At 39.1% G+C, this 26,186-nt stretch overlaps 1 protein-coding gene across 5 annotated transcripts; it reads left to right on the top strand.

Moving 5' to 3' along the window:
- The first annotated feature begins 15,772 nt into the window (after positions 1-15,772).
- Positions 15,773-25,752, top strand: HNRNPA3 (heterogeneous nuclear ribonucleoprotein A3). 5 transcript variants are annotated; one of them, XM_053907455.1, is made up of 11 exons: positions 15,773-15,899; positions 17,859-17,981; positions 18,072-18,218; positions 18,301-18,511; positions 18,840-18,929; positions 19,013-19,105; positions 19,190-19,270; positions 19,733-19,876; positions 21,004-21,126; positions 21,223-21,294; positions 21,387-25,752. In XM_053907455.1, exons 1-10 carry the CDS (start codon positions 15,894-15,896, stop codon positions 21,273-21,275), a joined length of 1,071 nt encoding a protein of 356 aa, XP_053763430.1. In that variant the 5' UTR covers positions 15,773-15,893; the 3' UTR covers positions 21,276-21,294; positions 21,387-25,752. The 5 variants fall into 5 exon arrangements, with proteins under 5 accessions (XP_053763430.1, XP_053763421.1, XP_053763428.1 ...); XM_053907446.1 differs by having other exon boundaries at positions 15,830-15,965; positions 24,079-25,752; XM_053907453.1 differs by having other exon boundaries at positions 15,831-15,965; positions 19,733-19,873.
- Positions 25,753-26,186: the final 434 nt, after the last annotated feature.

Here is a 26,186-nt window from a genome sequence, read left to right as displayed (position 1 = left end):
AGCACATTCTGAGGTGCTTCATGCCAAATGGTTTATTAAGCTGCTTGGGTCACTGCTTAGGTGTTTTGAACCTTCCTTTCTCCCTTCCCCCCAAAATATTTTTATTGCTCTATTATCTAATAACAATAAGTTTCTGATTTTCTTTTTTTTCAGTGTTGATTTATTCTGAGAGAGAGAGACAGCGGGCGAATGTGGCAGAGAGACAGGAAGAGAGGACCCAAAGCAGATCCACACTGACAGCAGACAGCCCACCGTGGGGCTCCAACTCACCAACCATGAGATCACGACCTGAGCTGAAGTTGGATGCTTAACTGATTAACAATCTAGTACATCTGAGAGTATTTAAAATATTATAACTACAGCTTCAAAAGACCACGGTAGTATTTGGACTGAGCAGTATTCACAGTCAATATTGCAAGCCTGAAGTAAACACACAGCATATGTTGGTTAGCACGCTCTGTGAATAAGCTATATGGTATGTAAACAAATCCAGAGCTGTATTATCATTAGAAAGTCAAAATGGTTAGTCCTATCAGAAGGAGTTTGCTTATGCCTTGCAAAAAGGAAAGGGGGGGGGGGCGGGGAAGAAGACGTTCAGGGTTGTATTTACTTTCTCCCTACAAAACTTTGTCCCTAGTGTATTTCTTATAATGTCCAATTTCTTACTTGTGGTCCTGTTTGTTCTCTTATGCTCACTCCCAAAAGCAATCTGAATTGCACCTTGTTTTCTTCTTACAGTTTTGTGACTGTCATAATTGCTACAAGGGACTAACTGAAAGCACAGATCTGTCATATACACTGCAGAATAACATTGTTTGGATTTAATGTTGCTCAACTGTAAAAATAACTCATTAACTCAACCTTCATCCCATTTGTGCCTGTCATTTGGTATGGATTTAAGGTCATTTCCATTGCGTGAACTGATAACACAACCGAAAGCATATTTATTCGCCTGCTAACTTTTGAAAGGATTGTAGGTTACCACCATCTAAATCATGCTAGATCAATGCTGATGAAGAATCAATAAATACCTATTTCCTTAGCCTAAGTCAATTCCTTATAGCTCCATTTTTTTAGCAATTTTCTCCATTTTGTTCTGAGACATAATAATAACATTAATATATAATAGCTAACTTTGAGTTTTTCTATATAACATGTTTTAATTAAATTAATCCTTACAAGAAACTTATAAAAACCTTGTAAAAACCCAAAATAGGATCACTTGTAAGAACTCTGAAATAATAGGAGAGACACTAACAGAGCAGTAGGGATTAAGTAGATAGCATCTCAAATGTCGTTGTTGTTATTTGTAAACACAGGCAAATAATCTCAATTTGGTAGGACTAACCATATTGAACTTTACAATGATTACATATCTCTGGTCTTGTTTACATCCTGTAATCTTGTAATATGAAGAAGGTTCTAGTATTTAGTACCTCCTTTCATATAGGAAAGTTACAGAGATAGGAAGGGGTAGTGCTGAGGTTCAAAACTACATAGTCTGGCTCCCAAATCCTTGCTGTAAATCACAAATTAAATGGCAGATCAAAGCAGAGTTCCCTTACAAATTGAAGGGATCATCCATACTTTCTCCTGCTGCTGCTCACCAGAGCCCATTCCCTCAGCAGGCCAGAGGTCCAGGTCCTATATTAGAGGTTCTGATTAAGGTCTTTCCTATTCCCCTTAATCCTACCTCTAGACTCTTGAGGCAGCATGATGAAGAAGGGTATCCACCAGGCTCCCTTCCCTCCTGGGACTCATTTTCTGAAGAAGCCATTTCACATACAATTTGCGGTGAAGATGGGACAGGACTAGTCTTAGCCAAAATGCTAAGATAGAGAACTTTTGGTACCTTCTCAGCCAACAAAACCCATTTGCCAGCCTCTCGGTTATTGGAACTATCCTATTTTGACACTCAGTTCCCTCACAAGGGCTGCCTTTGGGCTGCTCAGAGCCCTCACAAAGGCCCTCCACTCAGCACTGCCCTCCATCTTGGAAGTCTCATTCTTCAAACTACCTCTCTTTCTGTTGTAGAAAGTTCTAGTTATTCCTCAATATCTGTGTCTTCCTTCTTCCATAATGACAGAGCTCCTGATTCCTGGCTCCCTTGCAGTTAGTTATGGCCATGTGAGTTTTGCCCAGTAGGGTAAGAACATACATTGTATGTGCAGTTTACAGGAAATGTCCTTAAAGGAAGGTGAAGTACCCTTCATTCCCCCTTTCATTTTGCTGCAAATGAAATTGGCTGCAACGTAGATTAAATTTCTAGGGTGAAGTATAGCAGATAACAAGACTGAAGGAGCCTACATCTCCTAGTCTTATTGAATGCCATGACAAATTTGGACTGACAACCTTGAGAACTAAAAAAAGACTTCTGGAATATGATGGAGAAACAAATTTCTACCTCACTTACTCTTATCTGGAGTATTTTTGTTACTTGCAGGCAACCTTAACATAACTATTCCCCTTTTTTACTACTGAGTACAAAGACTTGTGGCTTTGTTAATATAAACACAAGAGTAGCCTCTCTATACACCACAGAACTTTAGGTGCTGGTTCCTTCCGATTCAGCCAGCGAATACTAAAAGGATTCGGAAAAATCCTTTCTTGAGATAAAAACTCAGCATGCAAGCCTACTGACATGCATACTACTATTTTGCTTTTAGAAGTTGAATATCATGTAGCTTTTTCTTTTGTGTCCTTTCCATCTCAAATCCTAATTTCCCAGTTCTGCCAGCTAGATCCACACTTCTGCCAACTAGAGCAAAGATTGCATTCTAAGGAAAGCAAAAGAGAAGGGCACTATAAATGGTTTTCAAAGTGTTATCCCTTTTAAGTTACTTGAAGGAAAAGAGTTAAGTCTTGTTCCTTTGCATTCCTCATGCCATATTTCCCATCCACATAGCCACCAGAGTTCATCTTTTAAAAATGACATAGGGCACCTGGGTGGCTCAGTTGGTTAATTGTCCCACTCTTAATTTCAGCTCAGGTCATGATCTCACAGTCCTGAGACAGAGCCCCGCGAAGGGCTCCACACTGAGCACGGAGTCTGCTTGGGATTCTCTCTCCCCCTGTCCCTCCTTTGCTCATGCACACAGTGCGCTCTCTCAAAATAAGTAAATGAACTTTTTTTTTTTTTTTTAAATGACAGACAAGCTCATAGAGACAGAAAGTAGATTTGAGATTATCAGGGCTGGGAGGAGGGTGGAACAGGAAGGGGAGTTATGGTTTAATGGTTCCAGAGTTCCTCTTTACAGTAGTAGATAAATTTTGGAAATAGCAGTGATGGTTATACAACATTGTGAATGTAATTAATGTCACTGAATTGTACACTTAAAAATAGCTAAAATGGGTAGGGGGGGAGTGCCTGGGTGGCTCAGTTGGTTAAGCATCCAACTATAGCTCAGGTCATGATCTCACAATTCTTGAATTTGAGCCCCACATTGGGCTCTGTGCTGATAGCTCAGAGCCTGGAGCCTGCTTCAGATTCTGTGTCTCCCTCTCTCTCTGCTCCCCCCACCACTCGCATCCTGTCTTTCTCTCTCTCTCTCAAAAATAAACATTTTAGAAAATAGCTAAAATGGTATATTTTATGTTGTATATATTTTACCACAGTGAAAATAAAGCGCCAGAAAAAAATGTCTATTAAGGGAATAAAGAGAATGATGCCCACCCTTAAGCCTTATAATAATCTGCCTCTTCCCATACCTACTTCTTTTTATTCTATTTTCTAATTTTTATGTATACTTCTGGAGGTTAAGGAATGTAAGATACACTGCCATGGTAACCAGCATATTTTGTTTGCTTAGCTGAATAATTGTAAATAAAATCACTTCTCTTGGTACATGGTTTTATCTATATTCAATGATGTGGGCACAAGGAGAAGTAACTTTTTTATTAATTTAAATTTTAGTTAGTCAACATACATTGCAATATTGGTTTCAGGAGCAGAATTCAGTGATTCATCACTTACATACGACATAAGTGCCCTCCTTAAGGAGAAGTGACTTCTTAGTAGCCCATACCAAGATTCCGTTTACAGAGAGAGACTTTGAGCAGAACTCTAAGGTGAAAGAGAACCAGAGATTGGGACCAACACCACTTTAGCTACTCCATGTAACAAAGCAGAGAGAAAACACCTGAATTACATGTAAGCCTGTGAAACCTACATCCTTGTTTAGCTTACATATTATTTGTTCTCTAAGAGTATGTATAATTTATATAGTGTATAGGATTAGCAGAATCCCTTTCATATTTTGTCTCCAGGAAATAATTTAACTAAATGAAGAAATCCCAAAGCTCCATTTTAGGAAAACTGAAGTATGAAAATGTTCTTGGTGGGAAGCACATGACACTAGATCCCAGGATATTAACTAAGGCAATGATAGTAAATGGACCAGATGAACCAGAAGAAAGGGAAATACAGGGAAATGAAAATGAGCACATAAAACAAAAGGATTTAAATGCATGTGGGAATCTAAGTAAATAAAATGAAAAGAGATAGGGGGATGACTGAAAAGACTGGCAGTCTTAACTGTCTTCCATTCTTCAATCCCTCACAGAGAGTTATTTAAATGTCCTCCATCAAATATGTCTTGAGCATTACTACATTTGCAGAAACATGAAAGCATTTTTCCATTCTTCTATAAGACAGGAGATTGCATAACTCAGGGTAATTTAATCTTCTCTACCTTCTACGTGTTCACAGCCGTATACTGATAAGATTGTAGCCAGGGCCAGAGAGATAGGTAGCAGAATAGGAAGTAGCTATTATGGTGGTGACTTATGAAAAGAGCCTCTGTCCAAAACCAATTCCTCCACTGACTTGCCTCCATGACTCAAATTCCCACCCTTGGAAAATGTTTGCTTTAGGTTAAGTATTATTGTCACAAGAAATTTTCTTAAGACTTAGCTTTCCCTTGGGATAGTTACAACAACCCCAAGCTGTGGGATTTGTTGTCAGCGGGAGCTCAGAAGACCATGGAAGGAACGAGGTGCAGGACAGCTGGATTTCCAAATGTATGCTCTCTCAACATCTCACACAGAAGTCTCTTGTCACTATACATATTACAAGGCATATTTAAAAAAATTTTTTTGGAGATTTATTTTCTTTATGTTTATTTATTTATTTATTGTGAGACAGAGAGAGAGTGTGTGTATGTGTGTGTGTGTGTGTGTGTGCGCACCTGCACACTCATGAGCTGGGGAGGGGCAGAGAGAGAGGGAGAGAATCCCAAGCAGGCTCCACACTGTCAGCACAGGGGCCCAACATGGGGCTAGATCTCATGAACTGTGAGATCATGACCTGAGCCGAAATCAAGAATCGGATGCTTAACACACTAAGCCACCCAGGCACTCCAAGGCATATTAAAATTTTCGTATTTTGAGCAAAAGTCTATTCAAATGGGACAGTGTCCAATCTAGCAAAAAGAAAGGTGCTCCAAAGAGCTGTACAAAATGAAAGACTTTTATATTGGCAGGAGGGAGCAGACATGAGGAAGTTATACCAGGCAAAAGAATGGGTTGGTTATCACAAGGTTACCTTCCTTTAACAGATGGCAGGGGCCTATGTTACCTAAATAGTGCTGATCAGATGATTCCTGATCGACTGGTTTAGGAGTCCATTTCTGCTTGAGTGAAACTTCGATCAAGTCTTGGATTGGTGGGAGAATTTAGCCTAAACAACTCCATTTCAGGTCTATTGTCTTATTTTTAACAACATACTTTCCTCATTTAATGTCCCATATTGCTACTGATAACTATTTCCCTTTAAATTTTTTTAAATTAGTGTTTGTTTGTTTATTTATTTATGTGATCTCTACACTCAATGTGGGGCTTCAATTCACGACCCGGGCGAGAGGGCGAGATCAAGAGTTGCACGGTCTATTTACTAAGCCAGTCAGGTGCCCCGCACATTTAATTTTAATTAATTATATTTGGGTTATATTCTCTTGACTCTTCCTACACAAACACATAGACAACTCTTAATTTACAAACAAGTAAAACACTCACATACTAATTTCAGCCTCCTGATGCAGATAAATTCTGAAAAGCAATAGAGCTTTTGGTGAATCTTGGGCTGTGAATGTGAAAGAAGGGATGATTCCCCAGTTCAGGATGAGCCTAGGCTGGCTGACTTTAAGGACAATCTTGCTGGCTCACATACATATCAGCCACTTTCTCCCTTTCCTCGTCCCCCAATCTTTCCACATATTGCCTAAAATTCCACCCTCTCCAGTTTGTTCTGATTAATACAATTCAAATGCACCTAAGAGAGAATTCAAGTTAACTCTTTAAGATTAGTGCCAGCCTGGGGCACCTGGCTGGCTCAGTCAATAGAGCATGTGACTTGATTTTGAGGTTGTGAGTTCGAGCCCCAAGTTGGGTATAGAGATTACTTAAAAATAAAAAATCTTTTTTTTAAATGTTTGTTTATATTTGAGAGGGGGAAAGGCAGAGAGAAAGGGAGATGGAGGGTCCAAAGCAAGCTCCATAATGACAGCAGAGAGCCATGAGATCATGACCTGAGCTGAAGTTAGACACCCAACTAACTGAGCCACAAGACGCCCCCCAAAATAAAAAATCTTAAGGGAAAAAAAAAAAAAAAAAAGACTAGTGGGGCATGACACAAAGGACATAGAAGCCAACTTTGGGGCAATTTACATATCAAAAGGAATAATGACTGCAACTGATTATAAAACATTTAATAAAAAAAAACCAAGGTAATGTGACTATAGAAGAGAATTTCCTTATTTCTAGCTCATGCAGGCTAAAGTACTAAGGGAAAAGTATCATGTTTGTAATCTATTTCCATACAAAAACAAAAAATTATGGCACATGGTCAATTGTTGAATATAGTTGGTAGGTATAAAAGGTGATTTTTGTACGGTTCTTTTGACTTTTCTGTATTTTTTTTAAATTTCTGTAGGAGCACCTGGGTGGCTCAGTCAGTTAAGCATCTGACTTCGGCTCAGATCATAATCTCTCAATTTCCTGAGTTCGAGATCTACATCGGACTCTGCACTGACAGTGTGGAGCCTGCTTGGGATTCTTTCCCTCTCTTTCTGCCCCTCCCCAACCCCCCATTCTCTCTCACACACAAAATAAATAAATAAACTTTCTTTTTGGAAAAGAAGGTGAGAGAGAGAGCACGAGCACGAGCAGCACCTGATATGAGGCTTGAACTCACTAACTGTGAAATCAAGACCTGAGCAGAAACCAAGAGCCGGATGCTTAACCAACTAAGCTATTCAGGCGCCCCCCAAAAGCCTTTAAAAAAATAAATAAAATTTCTATAATAAAAAGATACATAATAAATATATATAAACTCTACCCCCAGTTTATTTCAGTTCATGCTGGGTGGAATGTGAATTGCAGCTGGGTTGTCTCCCTTAAAGACCTGAGGCTTTCCAAATCCCTCCCATGCAGTGGAGTGCCAAATAGGCACTGTGTTCTTTTGTAAGTACACTTGTGCATTTTATCTCATTTAATGCTATCTCATTTAACCCTTTAAAGAATATATCACTATTTCCACAGCTACTAAGTATTAGAAGCTGGATCTGCTGACTCAAAAGCTCACCTTCCATCTTCTTTCAACTACCTAGCATCAAATCCCACAAAAAGTCTCCTATTTTCTATATTTTATTTCTAGCCAAGGTGTTTTCTCACTTTCCTGTATTAATGTAAGATGTGGCATCTACCACAGTTTCCTTCTTTACGCCAAGTCCTACTGTCATCATGGATAAATCCAGTGTTCATGCCTAACTAACCTAATAGTCTGGTGTCACATTTCCCTGACTGTAACATTTGGCTTCCATTTGGACAATCACAAAGACTTGAAAGACAACCAAGAGCCAGGGCAGGGCTGAATGATAAGGTTCATCTCCTATGTAAGACTATTCCCTCAAGACTGGGAGAGGTGACAAGAGTTAAGAAAACTGAAGAAACAAAAATATGTTAAAAAAAAAAAAAAAAGGACAAGATAAAACTCCCAAAACAGACCTTAATTAACAAAGGTAAGTGCTTTACCTGACAGAGTTCAGAGCAATCCTGTAAAAATTGAAGCCTCAAAACTATCAAATGGTTTCTCCTGTCACAGTAAAAACCAAAATTCTTAACAATTTCCTACAAGTCCTTCATGATCACATCTCTTACTACCTCTGATCTTACTCCAGTTCTCTTCTCCACACTCACTCTGCTTCTACCCAAGAGCTTCCTTGCTCAAATACTCCAGACAAGAAAGAGAAAACCAGGGGCTCAAGATGGAGTCACTTGCCCCAGGACAGCAAATCAAGACTTAATTGCAGTTTCAACTTCTCCAGGAGTGGAATTTTAAGCCAATCAATCTGGAAATTTTCTGGTAGGCACCAGAGACTGTCACATGGGTCCTCTCCATCTCCCCCTAAAGGAAGATATGGTACTTTACCTAATAAAACACCTTCCCCCATATCCCCAGTCCTTCCTCCTAGGGGAAGGTTACCTTGCCAGAAACAACTCTTTTCTTTTGCTAATAACTTCTTGCCCCATCCTCCTTCCTATAAAAGCCTTCCAGTTTGTACAACTCCTCAAAAGAGGCTCCTCTACTTGCTAGGTGAGAGGCTCCCCAATTCGACCTTTAAAATTTACTCAGTTGAATTTTTCTTTTTAACAAGGGTCTCTGCACTTGCTATTTTCTATTCCTATATAATTTATTTTGTTTGTTGTCTGCTCCCCTCAGTTTGAATGTAAGCTCCATAAATGTTGTCTTCTCTCTCTCTCTCTCTCTTTCGTGTGAGGTATCCCTAGCACCTAAAATATTTTTAGGCATATGGCTGGTGCTCAATAAATATTTGTTGAGTGAACAAATGAACCAATGAAAAGCTCACTTGTCCAATCTTAAACCAATAAATATAGCTTAAAGGTGTCATCAGCAAGACCCCCAATGACCCCCACTACTTCACAAGAATGTTAACCTTATCTTTTACAGGCAAACAACAGGAAGAGCTCCTGCTGGCCCAGACAAGTTTGAGTTCAACCAATGACTCACCTGCACAGATGGACCTCTGCAGAAGAGCCATGGAGTGTTGAACAGTTACTTCTACTTCATTAGAGGAGATAAGTGTTAAAATGTCCACCTAAGGAGGAGCACAAACCTTACATCACATACCATGCATGTATAGTCATGTTTCCTAAGTATGTATGCATGACCTTAGGCTCACCTCTACATAGGATGACAAAACTCTTCTTTCTGAATATTTACCCTAATCCTAAATAAAAGGAACACACTCACCCTTGCTTGGGGAGCACACTTTGGAAGTTATTCCCTGTGATCTCCTTATTTGTTGCAAATAAAGTTTCTTTTGTGTGACAACACCATTTGGTGTAGTCTTTGTAACTCACCAAGGAGCAAACTCCTTAGTTCAGTGACAAAGGGATACAATGTTCCAATTGGCCAGGCCTAAATTACATGCTGCCCCTGTGGTCAGGGATGGTATCAGTTCTTGCTGAACCATGTAGTCTGAGAATGAGAAGTGGGTAGTTCCACAGGAAAATCAGAGTGCTATTACTAGAAGGGAACTGGATGCTAGATAGGTGAAATCACAGATATTCATTCCAGAAGATGTGACAAGGGAAACACAGGGAAGTCGTTTGTGAAACACCTATTACAAAGATTTTAGCTTTTTCAAATTTCCAAGTTGGGACCTGAGAAAGAACATAATCACTGTGCATGATTCATTAATACTTCTAGTATCAAATTACCTCCTCATACTTTAAATCACCCACCTATGGGGTGTGCCTGGTGTATGTGTGTGTATGTGCGTGTGTGTTGGGGAAGAGGGTGTGATCTATCCTATCATCTCAACACACTCATCAGAACTGGCCACTGGGAGAAGATATTGTCAAATGAGAGATAGGGTAAAGGGTTAGTATCCCAAAATCTATAAAGAACTTATGAAAACTCAACACCCAAAAAACAAATCATCCAGTGAAGAAATGTGCAAAAGACATGAACGGACACTTTCCCAAAGAAGACATCCAGATGGCTAACAGACACATGACAAGATGCTCAACATCGCTCATCATCGGGGAACTACAGATCAAAACCACAATGAGATACACCTCACACCTGTCAGAATGGCTAAAATTAACAACTCAGGAAATAACAGATATTGGCAAGGATGCAGAGAAAGGGGAACAGTTTTGCACTGCTGATGGGAATTGCACTGCTGCTAGTGCAGCCATTCTGGAAAACAGTATAGAGGTTCCTCAAAAAACCTGGGTGGCTCAGTCAGTTAAGCATCTGCCTTCAGCTCAGGTCATGATCTCACCATTCATGAGTTTTAGCCCCATTTTGGGTGAACTCAAGCCCTACTTCAGATGAGTTTGAGACCCACTTCAAGTAAGCACAAGCCCTGCTTCAGGTGAGTCACGCTTTTCTCTCTCTCCCTCTCTCTCTGTGTCTGTCTGCCCCTCTTTCTCTCTCCCTCTCTCTCTGCCCCTTGGTCACTTGTGCCCTCTCTCTCAAAAAAATTTTTTTTTGTTTTAAAATAGAGCTACCCTACAACACAGCAATTGCACTACTAGGTATTTTCCAAAGGATATCAAAAATACTGATGCAAAGGGGCACATGCATCCCAATGTTTATAGCAGCACTATCAACAACAGCCAAATTATGTAAAGAGCCCAAATGTCCATCAACTGACTAATGGATAAAGAAGATGTGGTATATACACAATGGAATATTACTCAGCAATCAAAAATAATGAAATCTTGCCATTTGTAACAACGTGGATGGAACTAGACTGCATTATGCTAAGGAAAATAAGTCAGTGAGAGAAAGATAAATATCATATGATTTCACTCATATGTGGAATTTAAGAAACAAAACAGATGAATAGAGGGGAAGGGAAGGAAAAATAAGATAAAAACAGAGGGAGGCAAACCATAAGAGACTCTTAAATACAGAAAACAAACTGAGGGTTGCTGGAGGGTTGGGTGGGGGGATGGGCTAAATGGGTGATGGGCATTAAGGTGGGCACTTGTTGGGATGAGCACTGGGTGTTATATGTAAGTGATAAATCACTAAATTCTATTCCTGAAATCATTATTACACTATATGTTAACTAACTTGGATTTCAATAAAAATTTAAAAAATTAAAAATTAAAAAAAATTGCCAAATAACAATCATTCCCCCCTCCCCCCACAAAAAAACTAAAAAACCAAAATTGACCACTACTTTAACCTCCCTGGGAAGTATATGCAAATTCCCTAAGGGTTCTCAGTATTACAAATCTTGTGTAAACAGAGGGAGAAGACAATGGAGGAAAGGACCAGAGAGGAGCTGAGAGAACCCTTAAGGGGAGAATCAACGTCCTAAATAAAGACAAGGTAGGAGAACACCAAAAAGGAGGGATAGACAGTAATACCAGTCCCTGGGTTAGGGAGGTATGCTATGGATTGAATGTTTGTGTTGCCTCCAAATTCATATGTTGGAACCCTAATCCCCAATGTGTTGGTAACCCCCAATGTGTTGGGAGATGGGGCCTTTAGGAGACAGTTAAGTCATTAAGGTATAGTCCTCGTGATGGGATGAACGTTCTTATAAAGAAGAAACGCAAGAGCTAGCTCTCTCTCTCTTCCAAGTGAGGACACAGCAAGAAGGCAGCCATCTGCAATCAGCAAGAGGGCTCTTACAAGAACCCACCCATATTGGCAGTCTGATAGACTTCCCAGTCTAAAACTGTGAAAAATAAATGTTTTTAATTCACTCAGTCTGTGGTATTTTGTTAAACAGCCTAAACTAAGTCAAAGTTATGGTTATCCATACACGTTCATATATTTTTAAGGCATCGGTTAAGCCTAGAAGAAAATATAAATGGAGAGACACTAAGTTGTTGACTGTGGTTAAATCTATGTAATAGGATTTGTAGGGGAGAGAATTTTGTTTTGTGTTTTACTTTAAATACTCCTTATTTAAAAACCAAGATTTTAGAGAAATAAAACTATTATCATATTCTGAATATAGTGGTGGATGATAAAGCTTATAGTATGTTACACTTCCTCCTTTCTCAGAATTACATGTCCAAAATATTTTCATTCAATTTCCATTCTCTTTCTGTTCTGACTTTGTCATAATTTCCTGTTAATCTTGGAAAAAATCAATTCCTTGATCTGCATAATAGTTTTCTCATTCACAAAATGAGGCATGCAATCTAGGTAGGGCTTCCCAACTACTGCACTTTGGCCTGCTGGTGTCCTGGATGTGGGTTAAGAAACTGACTTCTCCTGCAACTGGGCAATTAAGAAGGGCCAGGGAGAGCCAGAGTCCTCTGGGCCAGTACTTCTGGCTGTGAGCAGCCTTGTTTAGGTCTCTTTAGGGCAGCCTGTGCAAAGCAGTCTGGGGTGTATCCTAAAGCAGCAGCAAGCACAGTGGACAACAACCAGCACTTACAGTTCTGTCGGATGTGCATGGCCAAGGAGATGCCTATCACTTGGGCATCCATATGCAAAGGACCTCACTGCCCATCAGTGACTGGAGATTTTGGAGCCAGTGCTCATATTTGTGATCTAGATATCCAAGGGTCACAACACACAGCCTCAGGGGTGGTCTGTTAGAGGGTGAAAGAGGACAGAGTGGGGTTTCTAGTGGGCTCAACTCCAGGCAATGCCCTTCATATCTGTCTTAACATATAGTGGTTATTTCTATCCCTTTGTAACAATGTACTCTTTTTCTGGTGCCCAGGCTAGCTGTTGACAATGCATGCATGTTCTGAAAGCTAGAGTTTCAATATGGAAATCCTGATATAAAAATATACTATTGGGTTCCAAATCCATTTTCATTATCTTATGAAATTGCAATATGACATTTGTCAGTAAAAGGGTTGTTATTCTTTGCATATAATTATAATTGTAAATTTTGAATGGTTGTATAAAATGTTTTTAAACATTCTATCACCCACTTATGTGATCAGAGTCCCTCACTGATAATTACTATTTGGAATATGAGAAGTTTATTATTAAGAAGTCTGGATCAGAAACTGCATAAAGCCACTTTGACCATAAAACCTAATGTCAAAATGTATTCACAGGATGATCTTTAATGATCAAGTTGATCATTAAAAAATGTGGAAAATTTTTATTTGAAAGATTTATTCTAATTTAATTTTTAATATATTCTCTAATGCATTATTACTTATTTTATAATTATATAAAGATAATGCTATGACTTTTTTTTTACCATCAGATGCCTCCAAATCTCTTCTTTTATGTTACTAGTTTGCTGTGCAAAAATTATCCTTTTCTGTATGTGTTATGATATGAAAGATGTTGAGAATCCCTGATATAATTTCTTTATAAAGTGTGTCTGCCATCTCATCTTACCCTAGGACCTTGTCCCCTGCTTCCCACACCATATAGTTTCTTTCTCTCTTTCTCACATTTCAAAGAGTGCCAGGGCTACAGTGTACAGTGGCCAAGGTTTAAGTCTGTATCCAACAGGGTCAAGTACTCCAGCATGGATATTTGTATGAGATACTATGTGGCTCCAGGGCTGGAGGGTAAACTTAGACACAAGCATAACAAATAGCTAATGTCGAAAAATCACTTAACAGCAAACCTGGATAAATCCAAAGAGAGGAATCCATATTTACTCAAGGACAAAAGACGTGAATGAATGTACTGACATATATTCTTGGATGGAAGTACTTAATACCCCATCCCCCATAATTTCTCATATGAATATAAGAATTTAATACAATTAAAAAAAGAATAATAGCAAATTATGATTATCATTACTAATTAGAAGTAACTTGGTTAGCAAACACCTAGACAAACATGCCCTATGGTAAAGCCAAGTGATCAGTTTTTTTTTTTGTTTTTTTCCTAAGTAAGCTCAATGCCCAATGTGGGGCTTGAACTCGTGACCCTGAGATCAATAATCACATGCTGTACCCACTGAGCAGGCCAGGTGCCCCAAGTGATCAGTCTTCTTGATGACCTTTGCAGTGGCTCTTAGGTATCTTGGTGTAGACACTACCTTCCTAAGTGAAGAAATCTTTAACTTTGTGTTTTTCTTTTTTTTAATTTTTTTTTTAACGTTTTATTTATTTTTGAGACAGGGAGAGACAGAGCATGAACAGGGGAGGGTCAGAGAGAGGGAGACACAGAATCGGAAACAGGCTCCAGGCTCTGAGCTGTCAGCACAGAGCCCCACGCGGGGCTCGAACTCACAGACCTTGGAGATCATGACCTGAGCCGAAGTTGGCCCCTTAACTGACTGAGCCACCCAGGCGCCCCTGTGTTTTTCTAAGTACTCAGAATTGTCCAAGTTATTCATGACTATTTCACAATAATCAAACTCACAAAGCCTGATGTATTAACCAGACACTAAGGGTATATATTTTCTGAATGTCTTAACTACTTTTGTTGGCTATCAAGAGTACCTGATAAAAATACATAATGGTTTGCTTGTGATGTGGAGTCATAATAGGAAGAGGCTACTTTGGAGGGTTATTTCATCCAAGTTACATTAAGGCCTGGTGACTGGGTTCTGCCTCAGAACAGAGTACTTTTTGTTCATGCCTCCTAAATAAAACACCTGTTCCACTTGGCAGCGCTAGATAAACATCAACAAACTCTTACTCTTTGTGCTCCCTTTTCCAAACTCCAAGCCCACCATTCCCTATTTAACACAAACTGTTTTTCAAGCGATTTATGTATTTGATTAGATTTCTAATCTTTCCAAAGGAGCGCTTGCTCAATTCTAAAGTGGCTGGCTGCTTCTTTACGGATCGTTACATTAAAATACCGGGCATTTCTTAGCAGGGTAGGAGACTTGCCAATTGTGGCCACTTTTATCAGTACCTTCGTTTAGACACGGATCGGTAGATTATTAATTTACAGCTCCCATAGGTGTTGGAGACTCACCTCCATTTTTCATTTAAAAAACTAAAACGAGAGCTCAGTAAGGTCGAATGATTTAAAATCACTTCACTACATAAAGGATTATTAGATCGGTTTTCTATCTGTCTCGTTCGTTATACTTCAAAATCGAGTTGGAAACATTAAGATAAAGATCACTCGCGTAAAAGAAGCCTAACTGACCACCCTTTTAGAAATCTTGTAAATCATTCCTGAAATTACGTCCACGAGAACAGCTGTTTCAGCTTTCCACGTTAACCAGAAGTTAGAAATTTGTGGCGATAGATTTAAGTTCAGTGAGTACCTAATGAACTGACCTCGACCAGTCCTGCCTCAGCTCATTAAGGGTGAAATTTCACTAGGTCAGCCGCGTTTTGAGGCCTTTCCAAGGTGCCTATGAATCACACATGCCGGGGTCGCAGGGATACCTCACAGTGGGCATCGCAGTCACAGAATCTGGTCTCTGGCATGTGGAAACGTGCGAGATGCCGAGGGGCCCACAGGGCTTTCTTGCAACCTTAAAGCACAGGTGAGAAAAGTGCGGTTTTATTCAGGCACGGGAATGAAATGAATTCGTATGAGCAAACCGAGAAGCCTACGTGGGGGAGGGGAAAAAAGCGCGAGAAGAAAGAGAAAAGCCTTTTCTCCGGTGACGCGCGATCACGAGGCATTCTCCCGACGTGGGCGCTCGCTATTGGCTGAGTCCCAGCTGACGTCCCCGCCTGAGCCCCGGCGCGAACGTCGGAAAAGGCGGCACCGCACTGGAAGTTGGCGAGGCGCGCGCGCTCCCGCGAACCGGCCCGCCCCCGCTCCCCGCCCGCCAACCCGCTTGTCCATTCCCTCTTCGCGCCTAGTTGCCCACGCCCCCTTCCGAACTTGCCCCTCCCCCACAGGCCGGTGGCGCGCGGAAAGCGCGTCACGTGATGACTAGCCCCGCCTCTTCCTCTCGGTCCCATATTGAACTCGAGTTGGAAGAGGCGAGTCCGGTCTCAAAATGGAGGTAAAACCGCCGCCCGGTCGCCCCCAGCCCGACTCCGGCCGTCGCCGCCGCCGCCGGGGGGAGGAGGTATTAGGGGGAGAGCGGGGGGTTGACGGGTAGTGGCCGGCGTGGGGGGCCTAGCTCGGTGGGAGCGGGGAGGCCGGGTGGACCGTGTCGACCGTCCCGCGCTCTGCGTTGAGACGGGCGGTGGGAGGGGGAGGGGAGCGGGCCTCGGAGGCCTTCTGGGGGCCCTTCGCTCCCCTTGCCTTCTCCTTCGGCTGCACAGGTGGCCCCTCGGAGGCGTTGCGTGGCTGGGGAGATCTCGGGAGAGGAGCTGGCCGGCAGGCCGCGCGGCCTCGGATCCAAGGCCGAGGGCGGCATGGCGGGCCTCGGCGGGAGCGGTTGGGAGGAGGCGGTGGGGGAGGGGAGGGGACGAGCAGTCACATCCGGGCGAGCGAGCAGCCGGGCGGCGGCCACATTGACATTGATCCGCTGCCGCGTTACGAAATGGCGCATTGGGCCGCAATGGCCGCCGCCTCGCTCCGCCGCCGGGAAAGAGCGCGGGATTGGAAGGAAGCGGGAGGAGGCGGCCCGGCAGAAAATGCCACAAACGTTCTTGGGTCTTGGGGCCTAGTGCTTTCGCTGAAGTTCTGCCCGCGCGTTTCTCGTCCTTTCAGATCTTTTTAAGGCGACGAGAATTTAATTCTCCTGTTTTTTTCTTCGCAGCACCCAGTTGACAATAATGAAATTTTTAAAAAGTTTGCTGCTTTAGAATACTTCCTGATTTACTATTCTTGCTAAAGTACTTAGAATTATACGTATTTTCGCGCCTTGTGGGTTGGCTGTAATGGTTTCTTTGATTTTTGTTGTTGAGGACTGCAACCACAGTTGAATTTTTTCTGTGTTTGAGATAATTTTATGCGGTTTTAAGGTTTTTTTTTGGTCATCTTTGTGTTTTGTCGATTAAATGCTGTTAACCAAGATTTGAAAAGATTACGTGAATGGTGCTTTAGGCTATTAATCATTTAACATTTTTTTCTAGCATGTGACAGTCTTTTCATATTAAATGCCTTAACATCTCTACTTTGGAAGACACACGAAGACATTAGAATGTAAATGTGAGCCCCTTTATTTAAGGACTTTGGATGAATTAATTTTAATGCATGCATTAAATGGCAGTTCATGTAACTTTATTAAGGAACCAGTTAAATTGCAAAACAATTCAGTCCATATCACATCTTAATTTTTTTAAATCTCGTTTTGTTTTGTTGTGCTCCATTCTTGTCGAACATTACATACTATATTTAATGTAACTTGTCCTTTTTGTGATCCTATGTTTTTGAAATTTTTGCCATGTGATACAAGTGCAAATACAGATTGGTTATAGAAAGCGATCAAGATAAATGGTGGGTTTCTTTTTGTAATTTTTGGAGGAAGAATGCTGGTTTAGCCTGGTATTGAGGAATACCTGTTTTAACATCTTGATTTTCTTGAAATTGATGAATTTTTAAAAGTTTACCACTAAGAACCTTTAAGTTTTTCTTCACGGTTTTGTGGTTTAAAATTAAATGCTTGAAACGTAGACTGAGGAGGGAAGACATGAAAATAAATGGCATGGATGGAATACTGCTTCTACAACACATTGGTTTCTTAAAGAATAGTTTGCCAGTAGCAACTTCTAAACTCTGTCCCCAGATACTTTTAGTTGAAGTCTAAAGTTAAGGGACTTTTGATTCTGAAGTTTTCTTGGACTTCAATGTAGTTGAAGTGATGTTGGCATTTGAAAGACTGGCTACAGAATTTTTTGGTGTTGGTACCTTTAATCAGTTGATGCGTGATCTTACTCCAATTTTTAATTGGACAAAGTGTTAATGGTACAGGAATTTGATGTGAGTTTATCATTTGTAGCAGATTAAAGCTTTGTGCACCTTAGCAATTCATCCGCTCAAAGAAATAATTAACATGTATTTGTTTTCTCAGGGCCATGATCCAAAGGAACCAGAGCAGTTGAGAAAACTGTTTATTGGTGGTTTGAGCTTTGAAACTACAGATGATAGTTTAAGAGAACATTTTGAAAAATGGGGCACACTTACAGATTGTGTGGTAAGTTAACTAAAAGAGCAAAAAAAGGTTGTTAAGGGGTGTGGGACCTGTACAGATGTATTTCAGTACTTTAAAACTTCTGTTTTATAGGTGATGAGAGACCCCCAAACAAAACGTTCCAGGGGTTTTGGTTTTGTGACTTACTCTTGTGTGGAGGAGGTGGATGCAGCAATGTGTGCTCGACCACACAAGGTTGATGGGCGTGTAGTGGAACCAAAGAGAGCTGTTTCTAGAGAGGTATTTTGATATTATGCTGCATAATGTGCGGAATTGTTGAAGAATTTGAATTTGGTTTTTGACATGTATTTTTTATACGTAGGATTCTGTAAAGCCTGGTGCCCATCTAACTGTGAAGAAAATTTTTGTCGGTGGTATTAAAGAAGATACAGAAGAATATAATTTGAGAGACTACTTTGAAAAATATGGCAAGATTGAAACCATAGAAGTTATGGAGGACAGGCAGAGTGGAAAAAAGAGAGGATTTGCTTTTGTAACTTTTGATGATCATGATACAGTTGATAAAATTGTTGGTAAGTAGGAATTTATTGGAGCTTGAATGAGAAAACAGAAAAGGTTCCTTTGTGCTATGCTAGATTTGCCAGACTGCTTATCATTTTGTATTGTGTTTCATAGCATATAAAGCATATGGTTCAGTTTTCATAAATGACTACACCTGTGTAACCAGCATCCGGATCAAGAAATAAACCTTATTTATTGTTCCAGAACACTCCCTCATTCCCATTCAGTCACTACCTTCTTGATGATATTTTAATGAGTTTTTAAAAGGCTATCATTTATATGTGCTTTTCCAAACATCAAATAACTTCTGTTTGTTTGTTTGATTAAAAAAAAATTTAGTTCAGAAATACCACACTATTAATGGGCATAATTGTGAAGTGAAAAAGGCCCTTTCTAAACAAGAAATGCAGTCTGCTGGATCGCAAAGAGGTGAGTAGAACAATGTATATATACACAATAGAAGTGAGTGGTGTTTGTAAGGTTTTTAAAGATCTTCCTTGCCCGTGTTAAAGGTCGTGGAGGTGGATCTGGCAACTTTATGGGTCGTGGAGGAAACTTTGGAGGTGGTGGTAACTTTGGCCGCGGTGGAAACTTTGGTGGAAGAGGTAAGATAGTTATCTTGTAATGTGTTTATCTAAAATTCATTGCTAAGTTGAGTATTTATTTTTAATTCATAACCTTTTCCTCAGGAGGCTATGGTGGTGGAGGTGGTGGCAGCAGAGGTAGTTATGGAGGAGGTGATGGTGGATATAATGGATTTGGAGGTGATGGTAAGTTTTTAACTGTTTGATGTTTTGACTTTATGTACTTTATTGGTAGTTAAGCATTTGTTTATATTGTGGATTTTAGTGAAAACTTCCATGGCTTATTACAAAGTGTGATTTTTTTTTTAACTAATGACATGAAAGACCAGGGTAATAATGTTTATTGTACTAGCAGTGGAGCCAGACTGTGTCAGTGGATACTGTTCACTATTTTCTTCAGTGAACTTTAACTTCAAAAAAGTAGAACAATTTTTTTTTAGTATGAAAAGATATTTAAGATTTCATCTTAATTCTCAGTAGCCCAGGTTTCTGATGCTGTGTTAATGAGGTATTACCAGCCTTTAGAGTGTTAAGTCATTGGTTTATTTTTCAGTTGGTTGGTGGTGATACAAATATAGTTCAATAATTTGACTCTATATTTGTGGGGTTTTTGTGACTTTTTTTTTTTTTTTTTTTTTTTTTTTTTAGGTGGCAACTATGGTGGTGGTCCTGGTTATAGTAGCAGAGGAGGCTATGGTGGAGGTGGACCAGGATATGGAAACCAAGGAGGTGGATATGGTGGCGGTGGTGGAGGATATGATGGTTACAATGAAGGAGGAAATTTTGGAGGTGGTAAGCTTTTACTTGTTTTAAATATTCCATATCATTTATAGGTCGTTACAGATTTTTAAAAAATGTTAAAATGTAGCATTTAGTCAAATCATAATATTAGAAAATACTCAAATGATGGGTGATGAAACCTAATTTTTTTGCTGGCTACTTAGCAAATTGGTAAAAATGTGTTCAACTGTTATGTAATCAAAATGGACATATTTTTAGTAATTGTTGCCAGAATTAACTTAATTCTAGGCACTTTAAAATTGGACAAATGGGAACTTCAAATTAAATGCAGACATGTTGAAAAATCAGTTGTCATCTGGGGTTTAGGTGACAGGAGTATTTTGAATTTTGATGTCAGGTACATTTCAGATAATCCAGTTTCATCATTATTCCATGATACTGTAGATGAAGAGCTTTGTTACGAATACATTGAGTTTTGTTGGGATGTTAATGTGTCAACAACAGAAGGTTTTTAAGTTTTTGTCATTTTAAATTACTTAATTTTTAAGTAAGCTCTGTGCCCAGTGTGGGGCTTGGACTCAAAACCCCAAGATCAAGGGTTGCATACTCTACCCACTGGGCCAGCTAGGTGCCCCTTGAAGATTTTTTTTTTTTTTTTAACTTTAGAGAGTGGGGGGGTGGCAGAGAGCAAGGGAGAGAATCTCCATGCTGAAAGCGTAGAACCCCATGTGGGGCTCTGTCTCAGGACCATAAGATCATGGCCTGAGCTGAGATCAAGAGTCAGACACTTACCTGATTGAGCCATCCTTCTTTTTTGAGTAGCTCATTTAGAGTATGTTCTTTGTCATTGATATAAAAGTTGTACTACATTAGAATTAGAGTGAATCAAGCACGTTTCTGATGGTGTTAGTAGTATGAAGGCAAGAAAATGACCTGGGGCATAACATCTGAGGCGGACATAGGAGCTCTTCTGGACCATCTTCACTCTGATTCCTCCTCTCCTACTTATGCCTGAGGTCTGCTAGTGGGCCTCTGTTGGTAGAGTTGGTAGCTCTATAAACTGCAAATGGGTTGCATTTTAAGTGTTCCCAAGTGTGCTGTCACAAGAATGGGTACATATGTTAAAAGAGGAAAATAATTGTATAGGTCAACCACAAACAAAACTTTTGTGATTTCAGGTAACTATGGTGGTGGTGGGAACTATAATGATTTTGGAAATTATAGTGGACAACAGCAATCAAATTATGGACCCATGAAGGGGGGCAGTTTTGGTGGAAGAAGCTCGGGCAGTCCCTATGGTGGTAAGTACTGTTTTTATTTTTCTGGTTAAGTTTTCCATAGACTTAATTTAAAAACATACACAGATTTTTAAAACAAAACAACTTGTGTATTTCTAGGTGGTTATGGATCTGGTGGTGGAAGTGGTGGATATGGTAGCAGAAGGTTCTAAAAATTTTCAGAAGAAAAGGGTAGGTATCTTTAAATTTTTATCATGATGATAAAGAATATGTGGAACTGTTCACTGAGTGTAATAATTTTTTTATCCTGTATTATTCAACAGGCTACAGTTCTTAGCAGGAGAGAGAGCGAGGAGTTGTCAGGAAAGCTGCAGGTTACTTTGAGACAGTCGTCCCAAATGCATTAGAGGAACTGTAAAAATCTGCCACAGAAGGAACGATGATCCATAGTCAGAAAAGTTACTGCAGCTTAAACAGGAAACCCTTCTTGTTCAGGACTGTCATAGCCACAGTTTGCAAAAAGTGCAGCTATTGATTAATGCAATGTAGTGTCAATTAGATGTACATTCCTGAGGTCTTTTATCTGTTGTAGCTTTGTCTTTTTCTTTTTCTTTTCATTACATCAGGTATATTGCCCTGTAAATTGTGGTAGTGGTACCAGGAATAAAAAATTAAGGAATTTTTAACTTTTCAATATTTGTGTAGTTCAGTTTTTCTACATTTTAGTACAGAAACTTTAACAAAATGCAGTTTTGAAGGTGTTTCCTTGTGAGTTAACAAGTAAAGAAGATCATTGTTAATTACTATTTTGTATGAATTTTGCTAAAGTTAACTGTAAAGAAACACCTGCTGACTTGCAGTTTAAGGGGAATCTATTCTCCGCATTTCCAAACCATGAAATGAATGGGCTCTGACATGTGGAGAGAATAGATATTTGTATGTTTGCAATGTGTGTTTTAGATAAATAGAATTGGGTATTTAAATTAGCATATTTGTGAATTTAATAGCATTAAGATTTACCTTCAAATGAAAAATCTCAAAATTCCTATTTGGTTTTTGTGCATTTTATTTCAAAATGTAATCATATGATTTTAGTGTGTTAGCTTTGCTGAGAGTCCTAGCTGTGTTTAGAACATCTCCATTCTACATTCACCATGGTCACATGTGAACTGCCATAGTTTTATTTGGGTGTAAAGAATGTCTACTGCCCTCTGTTTAAATTCTGGAAAGGGGTAGTGGATGTTTTCCCTTTTCCTTAAAAACCATTCTTAAAAACTTTTCAAAATAACAGGACCACTAAGCCTGCTGTATCTGAGCAAATTAGTGGCTACTCTTCCTTTCCCTTTTTAAAGCACAAGAGGCCCATAAGTCTTCAGTTATTTTCCTTGGTTTAATATATATCTATTTTTTTGATATAAGCTTTCAGAAGCAAGAGAATAAAAATCATGCATTGTTGAACCCTTAACTGGCTGGCATGCTTTCCTGTGTGTACCCTCTGTATTCTGCTGGATAAAACCAAGGACAGTCTAGATAAAATCATCCCAAATGACTTCCTACAGTAGAAGTGTAGCATAGTTGCTTAGTACAAGCTTCTCACTTCCCAGAGACCCAAATTCAAATTTGAATAGTGTGAGTTTTTGCTCACTTAAAAATCCAGAACACACTGTTATTCCATATGTATGTTTGAACATATAAATCATGTTGGTATGAGTTAACAGTTTGGTTTGGAAGACCCTGGTTGAGAAGAGTTTTAGATAAGGTCGTAAATATAAAAACCAATGTCTACTGTTGTGCGCCAGCTAGTGCTTACAATTTCATTCGAGCCCTGAGTATGTGCTCTGCTGTTACTCTTTCTTTGGCAGTTGAACGTTGAATTCGAGATTATTTTTGTTTTCAGAAGTACTAAGCAAAACAAGCAATAAAAAGGGGAATGGGGCGTGCTAGTGTTTGAATATGCTCTCTTGTTGCTCTAATTCTGTGCCTCTGTGCATTATTAATATTTGGATGCATGCAATGCCAGCATGGAAATCGGTCTTCACAGATACTGCAGTTTTCCAGAAAACACTCACAAACCAATAAATGTAACAGACAACATTCCATTTGTTAACGGACATATGTGAATAAGCAGCGTAGAAAATAGGCTAATATTAGAAAATGGTTAAGTCTTTAACAACTTCAAATGTGGTTATATAAATGGACACTGTCAATGTTCATAATTTAAACCTGGGTACCTGGTCAAAGTAATGCTTGGGAAACATTTTATTAAAATTGAGCTAAATTGTCTCAAGTTCTTTTATTCATATAATAAAGGTTGAAGGAATGGGGGAGATTGACATTTCCTGTTTCTATGTTTGTGAAAATGTTTGACACAACCTTGACAGTATCCTTTAATGGCATATGAGGTTAATTGTACTGTTAACAAACTTTCTGTGTTCTGGAACTAGTTTAATAGTGAAAATATTTTCAGTAAGTTGATGTTTGCAACCTATAAGCAGGTGAAATCTGTGTATGTAACCTGTTTATAAGTTGTATTAGCTTAGTTCTTGTGAACAGTGTGGAAAAGTAAGCCATGAGGAGAGCGATTTAACCAGCTTTAAAGGACCTAAGATGTGCATTTTAAGCACAGTGTGGATCAAAGGAGACTCACTAAGACAGGACTTCAGCAGCCTTTTGAGTATGGACAAGTCAGCATAAATAAAGAATGACAAGGCAGCAGCAAGAGCTTCAACTACAGAGAAGTGAAGGCATAAGATACTATGGTGATAGTGAGCAACTTTCCAAAAGCTAGTTAAATCTGCTTATTACAACTGAAATATCGAAGAAAGTCTAGCAGGAAGGAGCTCTTCGCCTTTTGGAACATCACAATGAGAGATAGTTGCCACAGTCACTAGGTCTAGCATTTAGACCTGCAAGGAAGGGCAATAAGCATTAGGTAAGGCTTGAATTTGAATTTTTTCACTAATTAAAGAGTAATTTTTTGTAAAGCAAGGTAAGAGTAATCTTTTTGATTTGCAGGTTGAATGAGAACCCTACTTGCCTAAATGAGGAATGTCTTTCCTACCATCTTATATACGAAGGTTTCTGGCTGGGTAAGGTTTGTAGCTCACAGTAAAAGCTCATGACACCATTTGTTTCCCTACAAACTTATATGACATATTTTGAAACTATTAGGTACATTGGCAAAATTACTCAGCTGAATACTTTATTTCAGAACCAGATCCAACATTTTAGAACCACATCCAACACATTTTAAACAGTTTCAGGCCCTGCAACAGCCATGAATATTTATCTTGAGTCAGATGTGGCCCCATATATACAATTCATTGTTGGTGTGTTTAGGGTAAAGTTGGTTTTTGATGAGTAACCTTAAATTTTGTGAAGTTTTTGTAATAAGCATGACACTTGGAACAGAAGCATTAAGCTGCTAATCCTTATTCCATGAAAAACACCTTAGAATGAACTTTCAAAATTGTCAGGTGATAGAAGAATGGTCTTCATTCAAGTGGCCTCATAAAGTTCTCTTGCATATAAATCCAGGGAATTACTTGAACTAATAGGATACATTTTGGTTCTTTTGTGTTTTAATCAGTTAACCAGAAGTAGTGGGGGACCTAATTATGCTAATACTCCCTTAAAAGATTTCCCAAAGAGTAATTAAAATATTAATTACTATTTAAATCAGTTGCTGATCATTCATAAGGGCTATTATCACTGTCCCAAAGGGCTTATTAAAAATTTGAGAATTTGAGGGGTGCTTGGCTGGCTCAGTTTGTATGGCATGCAACTCTTGATCATGGGGTCATGGGTGAGTTCAAGCCTCATGTTGGACTTAACTTCAGAAAATGAGATTTGATGTTTATGTACTTTGAAAAAAACTTGGGGGACAGGCTTTTAAAACAGTTTCTAAATTACAAAGTTAATACATAGGTGTGGTTTTAGTTTATTCTCAGAAAATGGTTGGCTCTGTTTTTTCCAACTAAATCAGGACTAAATTTCCACACATCATCATAAAAATGAAGTTGAAGAAGATAATAGTCTTTTAATGATAAATTTTCTTTTAGCGTGAAGCAAATTAACCAAGATAGGTAATATTCTTTATAGTCCATCTCCTTTCTTCTGAAATAAAATGATTTTATTTAAATGTAGTTCCACTGTCATTTCTGAAAAATGTGCTCTTTAGTCATAGCACCAGTAAGCCAAATAAGGAAGTTCTAGAAGGGGGAAAATGGTTGAGCCAGGCTTTTTAACAGATTCTGTCAAACCAACTTATAGGTTATTGCTTCCCACACTACATTAAAAAAAAAAAAAATGCCTGATAGACACTCAAGTTCTAAAAAAGAAAATTTGGTACTAAAGATCATTTGTTAAGGAACTGAATGGTTGGAATAGGCTTGGTTTTAAGAGTTCTGGTATGTCACAACTTGAAACATTTCTAATTAAGGGTAAGGGACAGTATCGGAGTTCCAATAATTGAATGTCACAAATAGTTGAATAAGCAAGTTAATGGCAGGGGTAATGAAAGGATTGTTAGCCTATATAATACTCAAGATTACTTTTAAATTTCAATGTTTTATCCTGATTTTTAAGACTTAAGAGGTGGTCTGTAATGGATTCAAATGTTTCATTTGTAGTATTAATGAAATGTTTACAGAAAGATAACTTTTTCATTAAAATATTTTTAGAAATGTGTGTGTGGTTTTGTTGCTTTCCAGTGTTTGTGTGATTTAAACACTCTAGGTGAATATTACATACTTTATTAATAATAAAATAATGGGAAACTTCAAATGAGCCTTTACATAGCAGTTCAAGGTTATGGATTCTATTCAGTGGGAAACATACATGACACTGGAAATGGGGACAGAAAATGAACTGAAAGCCTGTTGCTTAAGGATTTAAGTCTTGAATACCAGTGTATGAGATGCTTGGGTGGTAAGTGAGGAATCTGAACTTAAAAAACGCAGTTAAGGATACTTAAATGACTGAAAAGATAGGAAAGAGGAAGGGGTTTCAGCTGTTGGATGAATTGGGTTTCAGTGGATTGGTTGAGTATTCTGTGGTGTGAGGGTGGACTGGGAGAAAACGGAATTCAGCCAGACTGAAATACTGCATTTTTATCCAAATAA

Source organism: Panthera pardus, unplaced genomic scaffold (genome assembly GCF_024362965.1).
Source record: "Panthera pardus isolate Hobbes unplaced genomic scaffold, ASM2436296v1 HiC_scaffold_10, whole genome shotgun sequence".
Taxonomy (NCBI): domain Eukaryota; kingdom Metazoa; phylum Chordata; class Mammalia; order Carnivora; family Felidae; genus Panthera; species Panthera pardus.
This window is presented reverse-complemented; position numbering and strand designations above follow the sequence as displayed.

Coding starts and splice junctions, on each gene's coding strand:
- HNRNPA3 (XM_053907446.1), top strand. CDS start 15,894: ATGGAGGTAAAACCGCCGCCCGGTCGCCCCCAGCCCGACTCCGGCCGT. Junction 15,966..17,858: donor GCCGCCGCCGGGGGGAGGAG/GTATTAGGGGGA, acceptor TTGTTTTCTCAG/GGCCATGATCCAAAGGAACC. Junction 18,930..19,012: donor GTCTGCTGGATCGCAAAGAG/GTGAGTAGAACA, acceptor CCCGTGTTAAAG/GTCGTGGAGGTGGATCTGGC.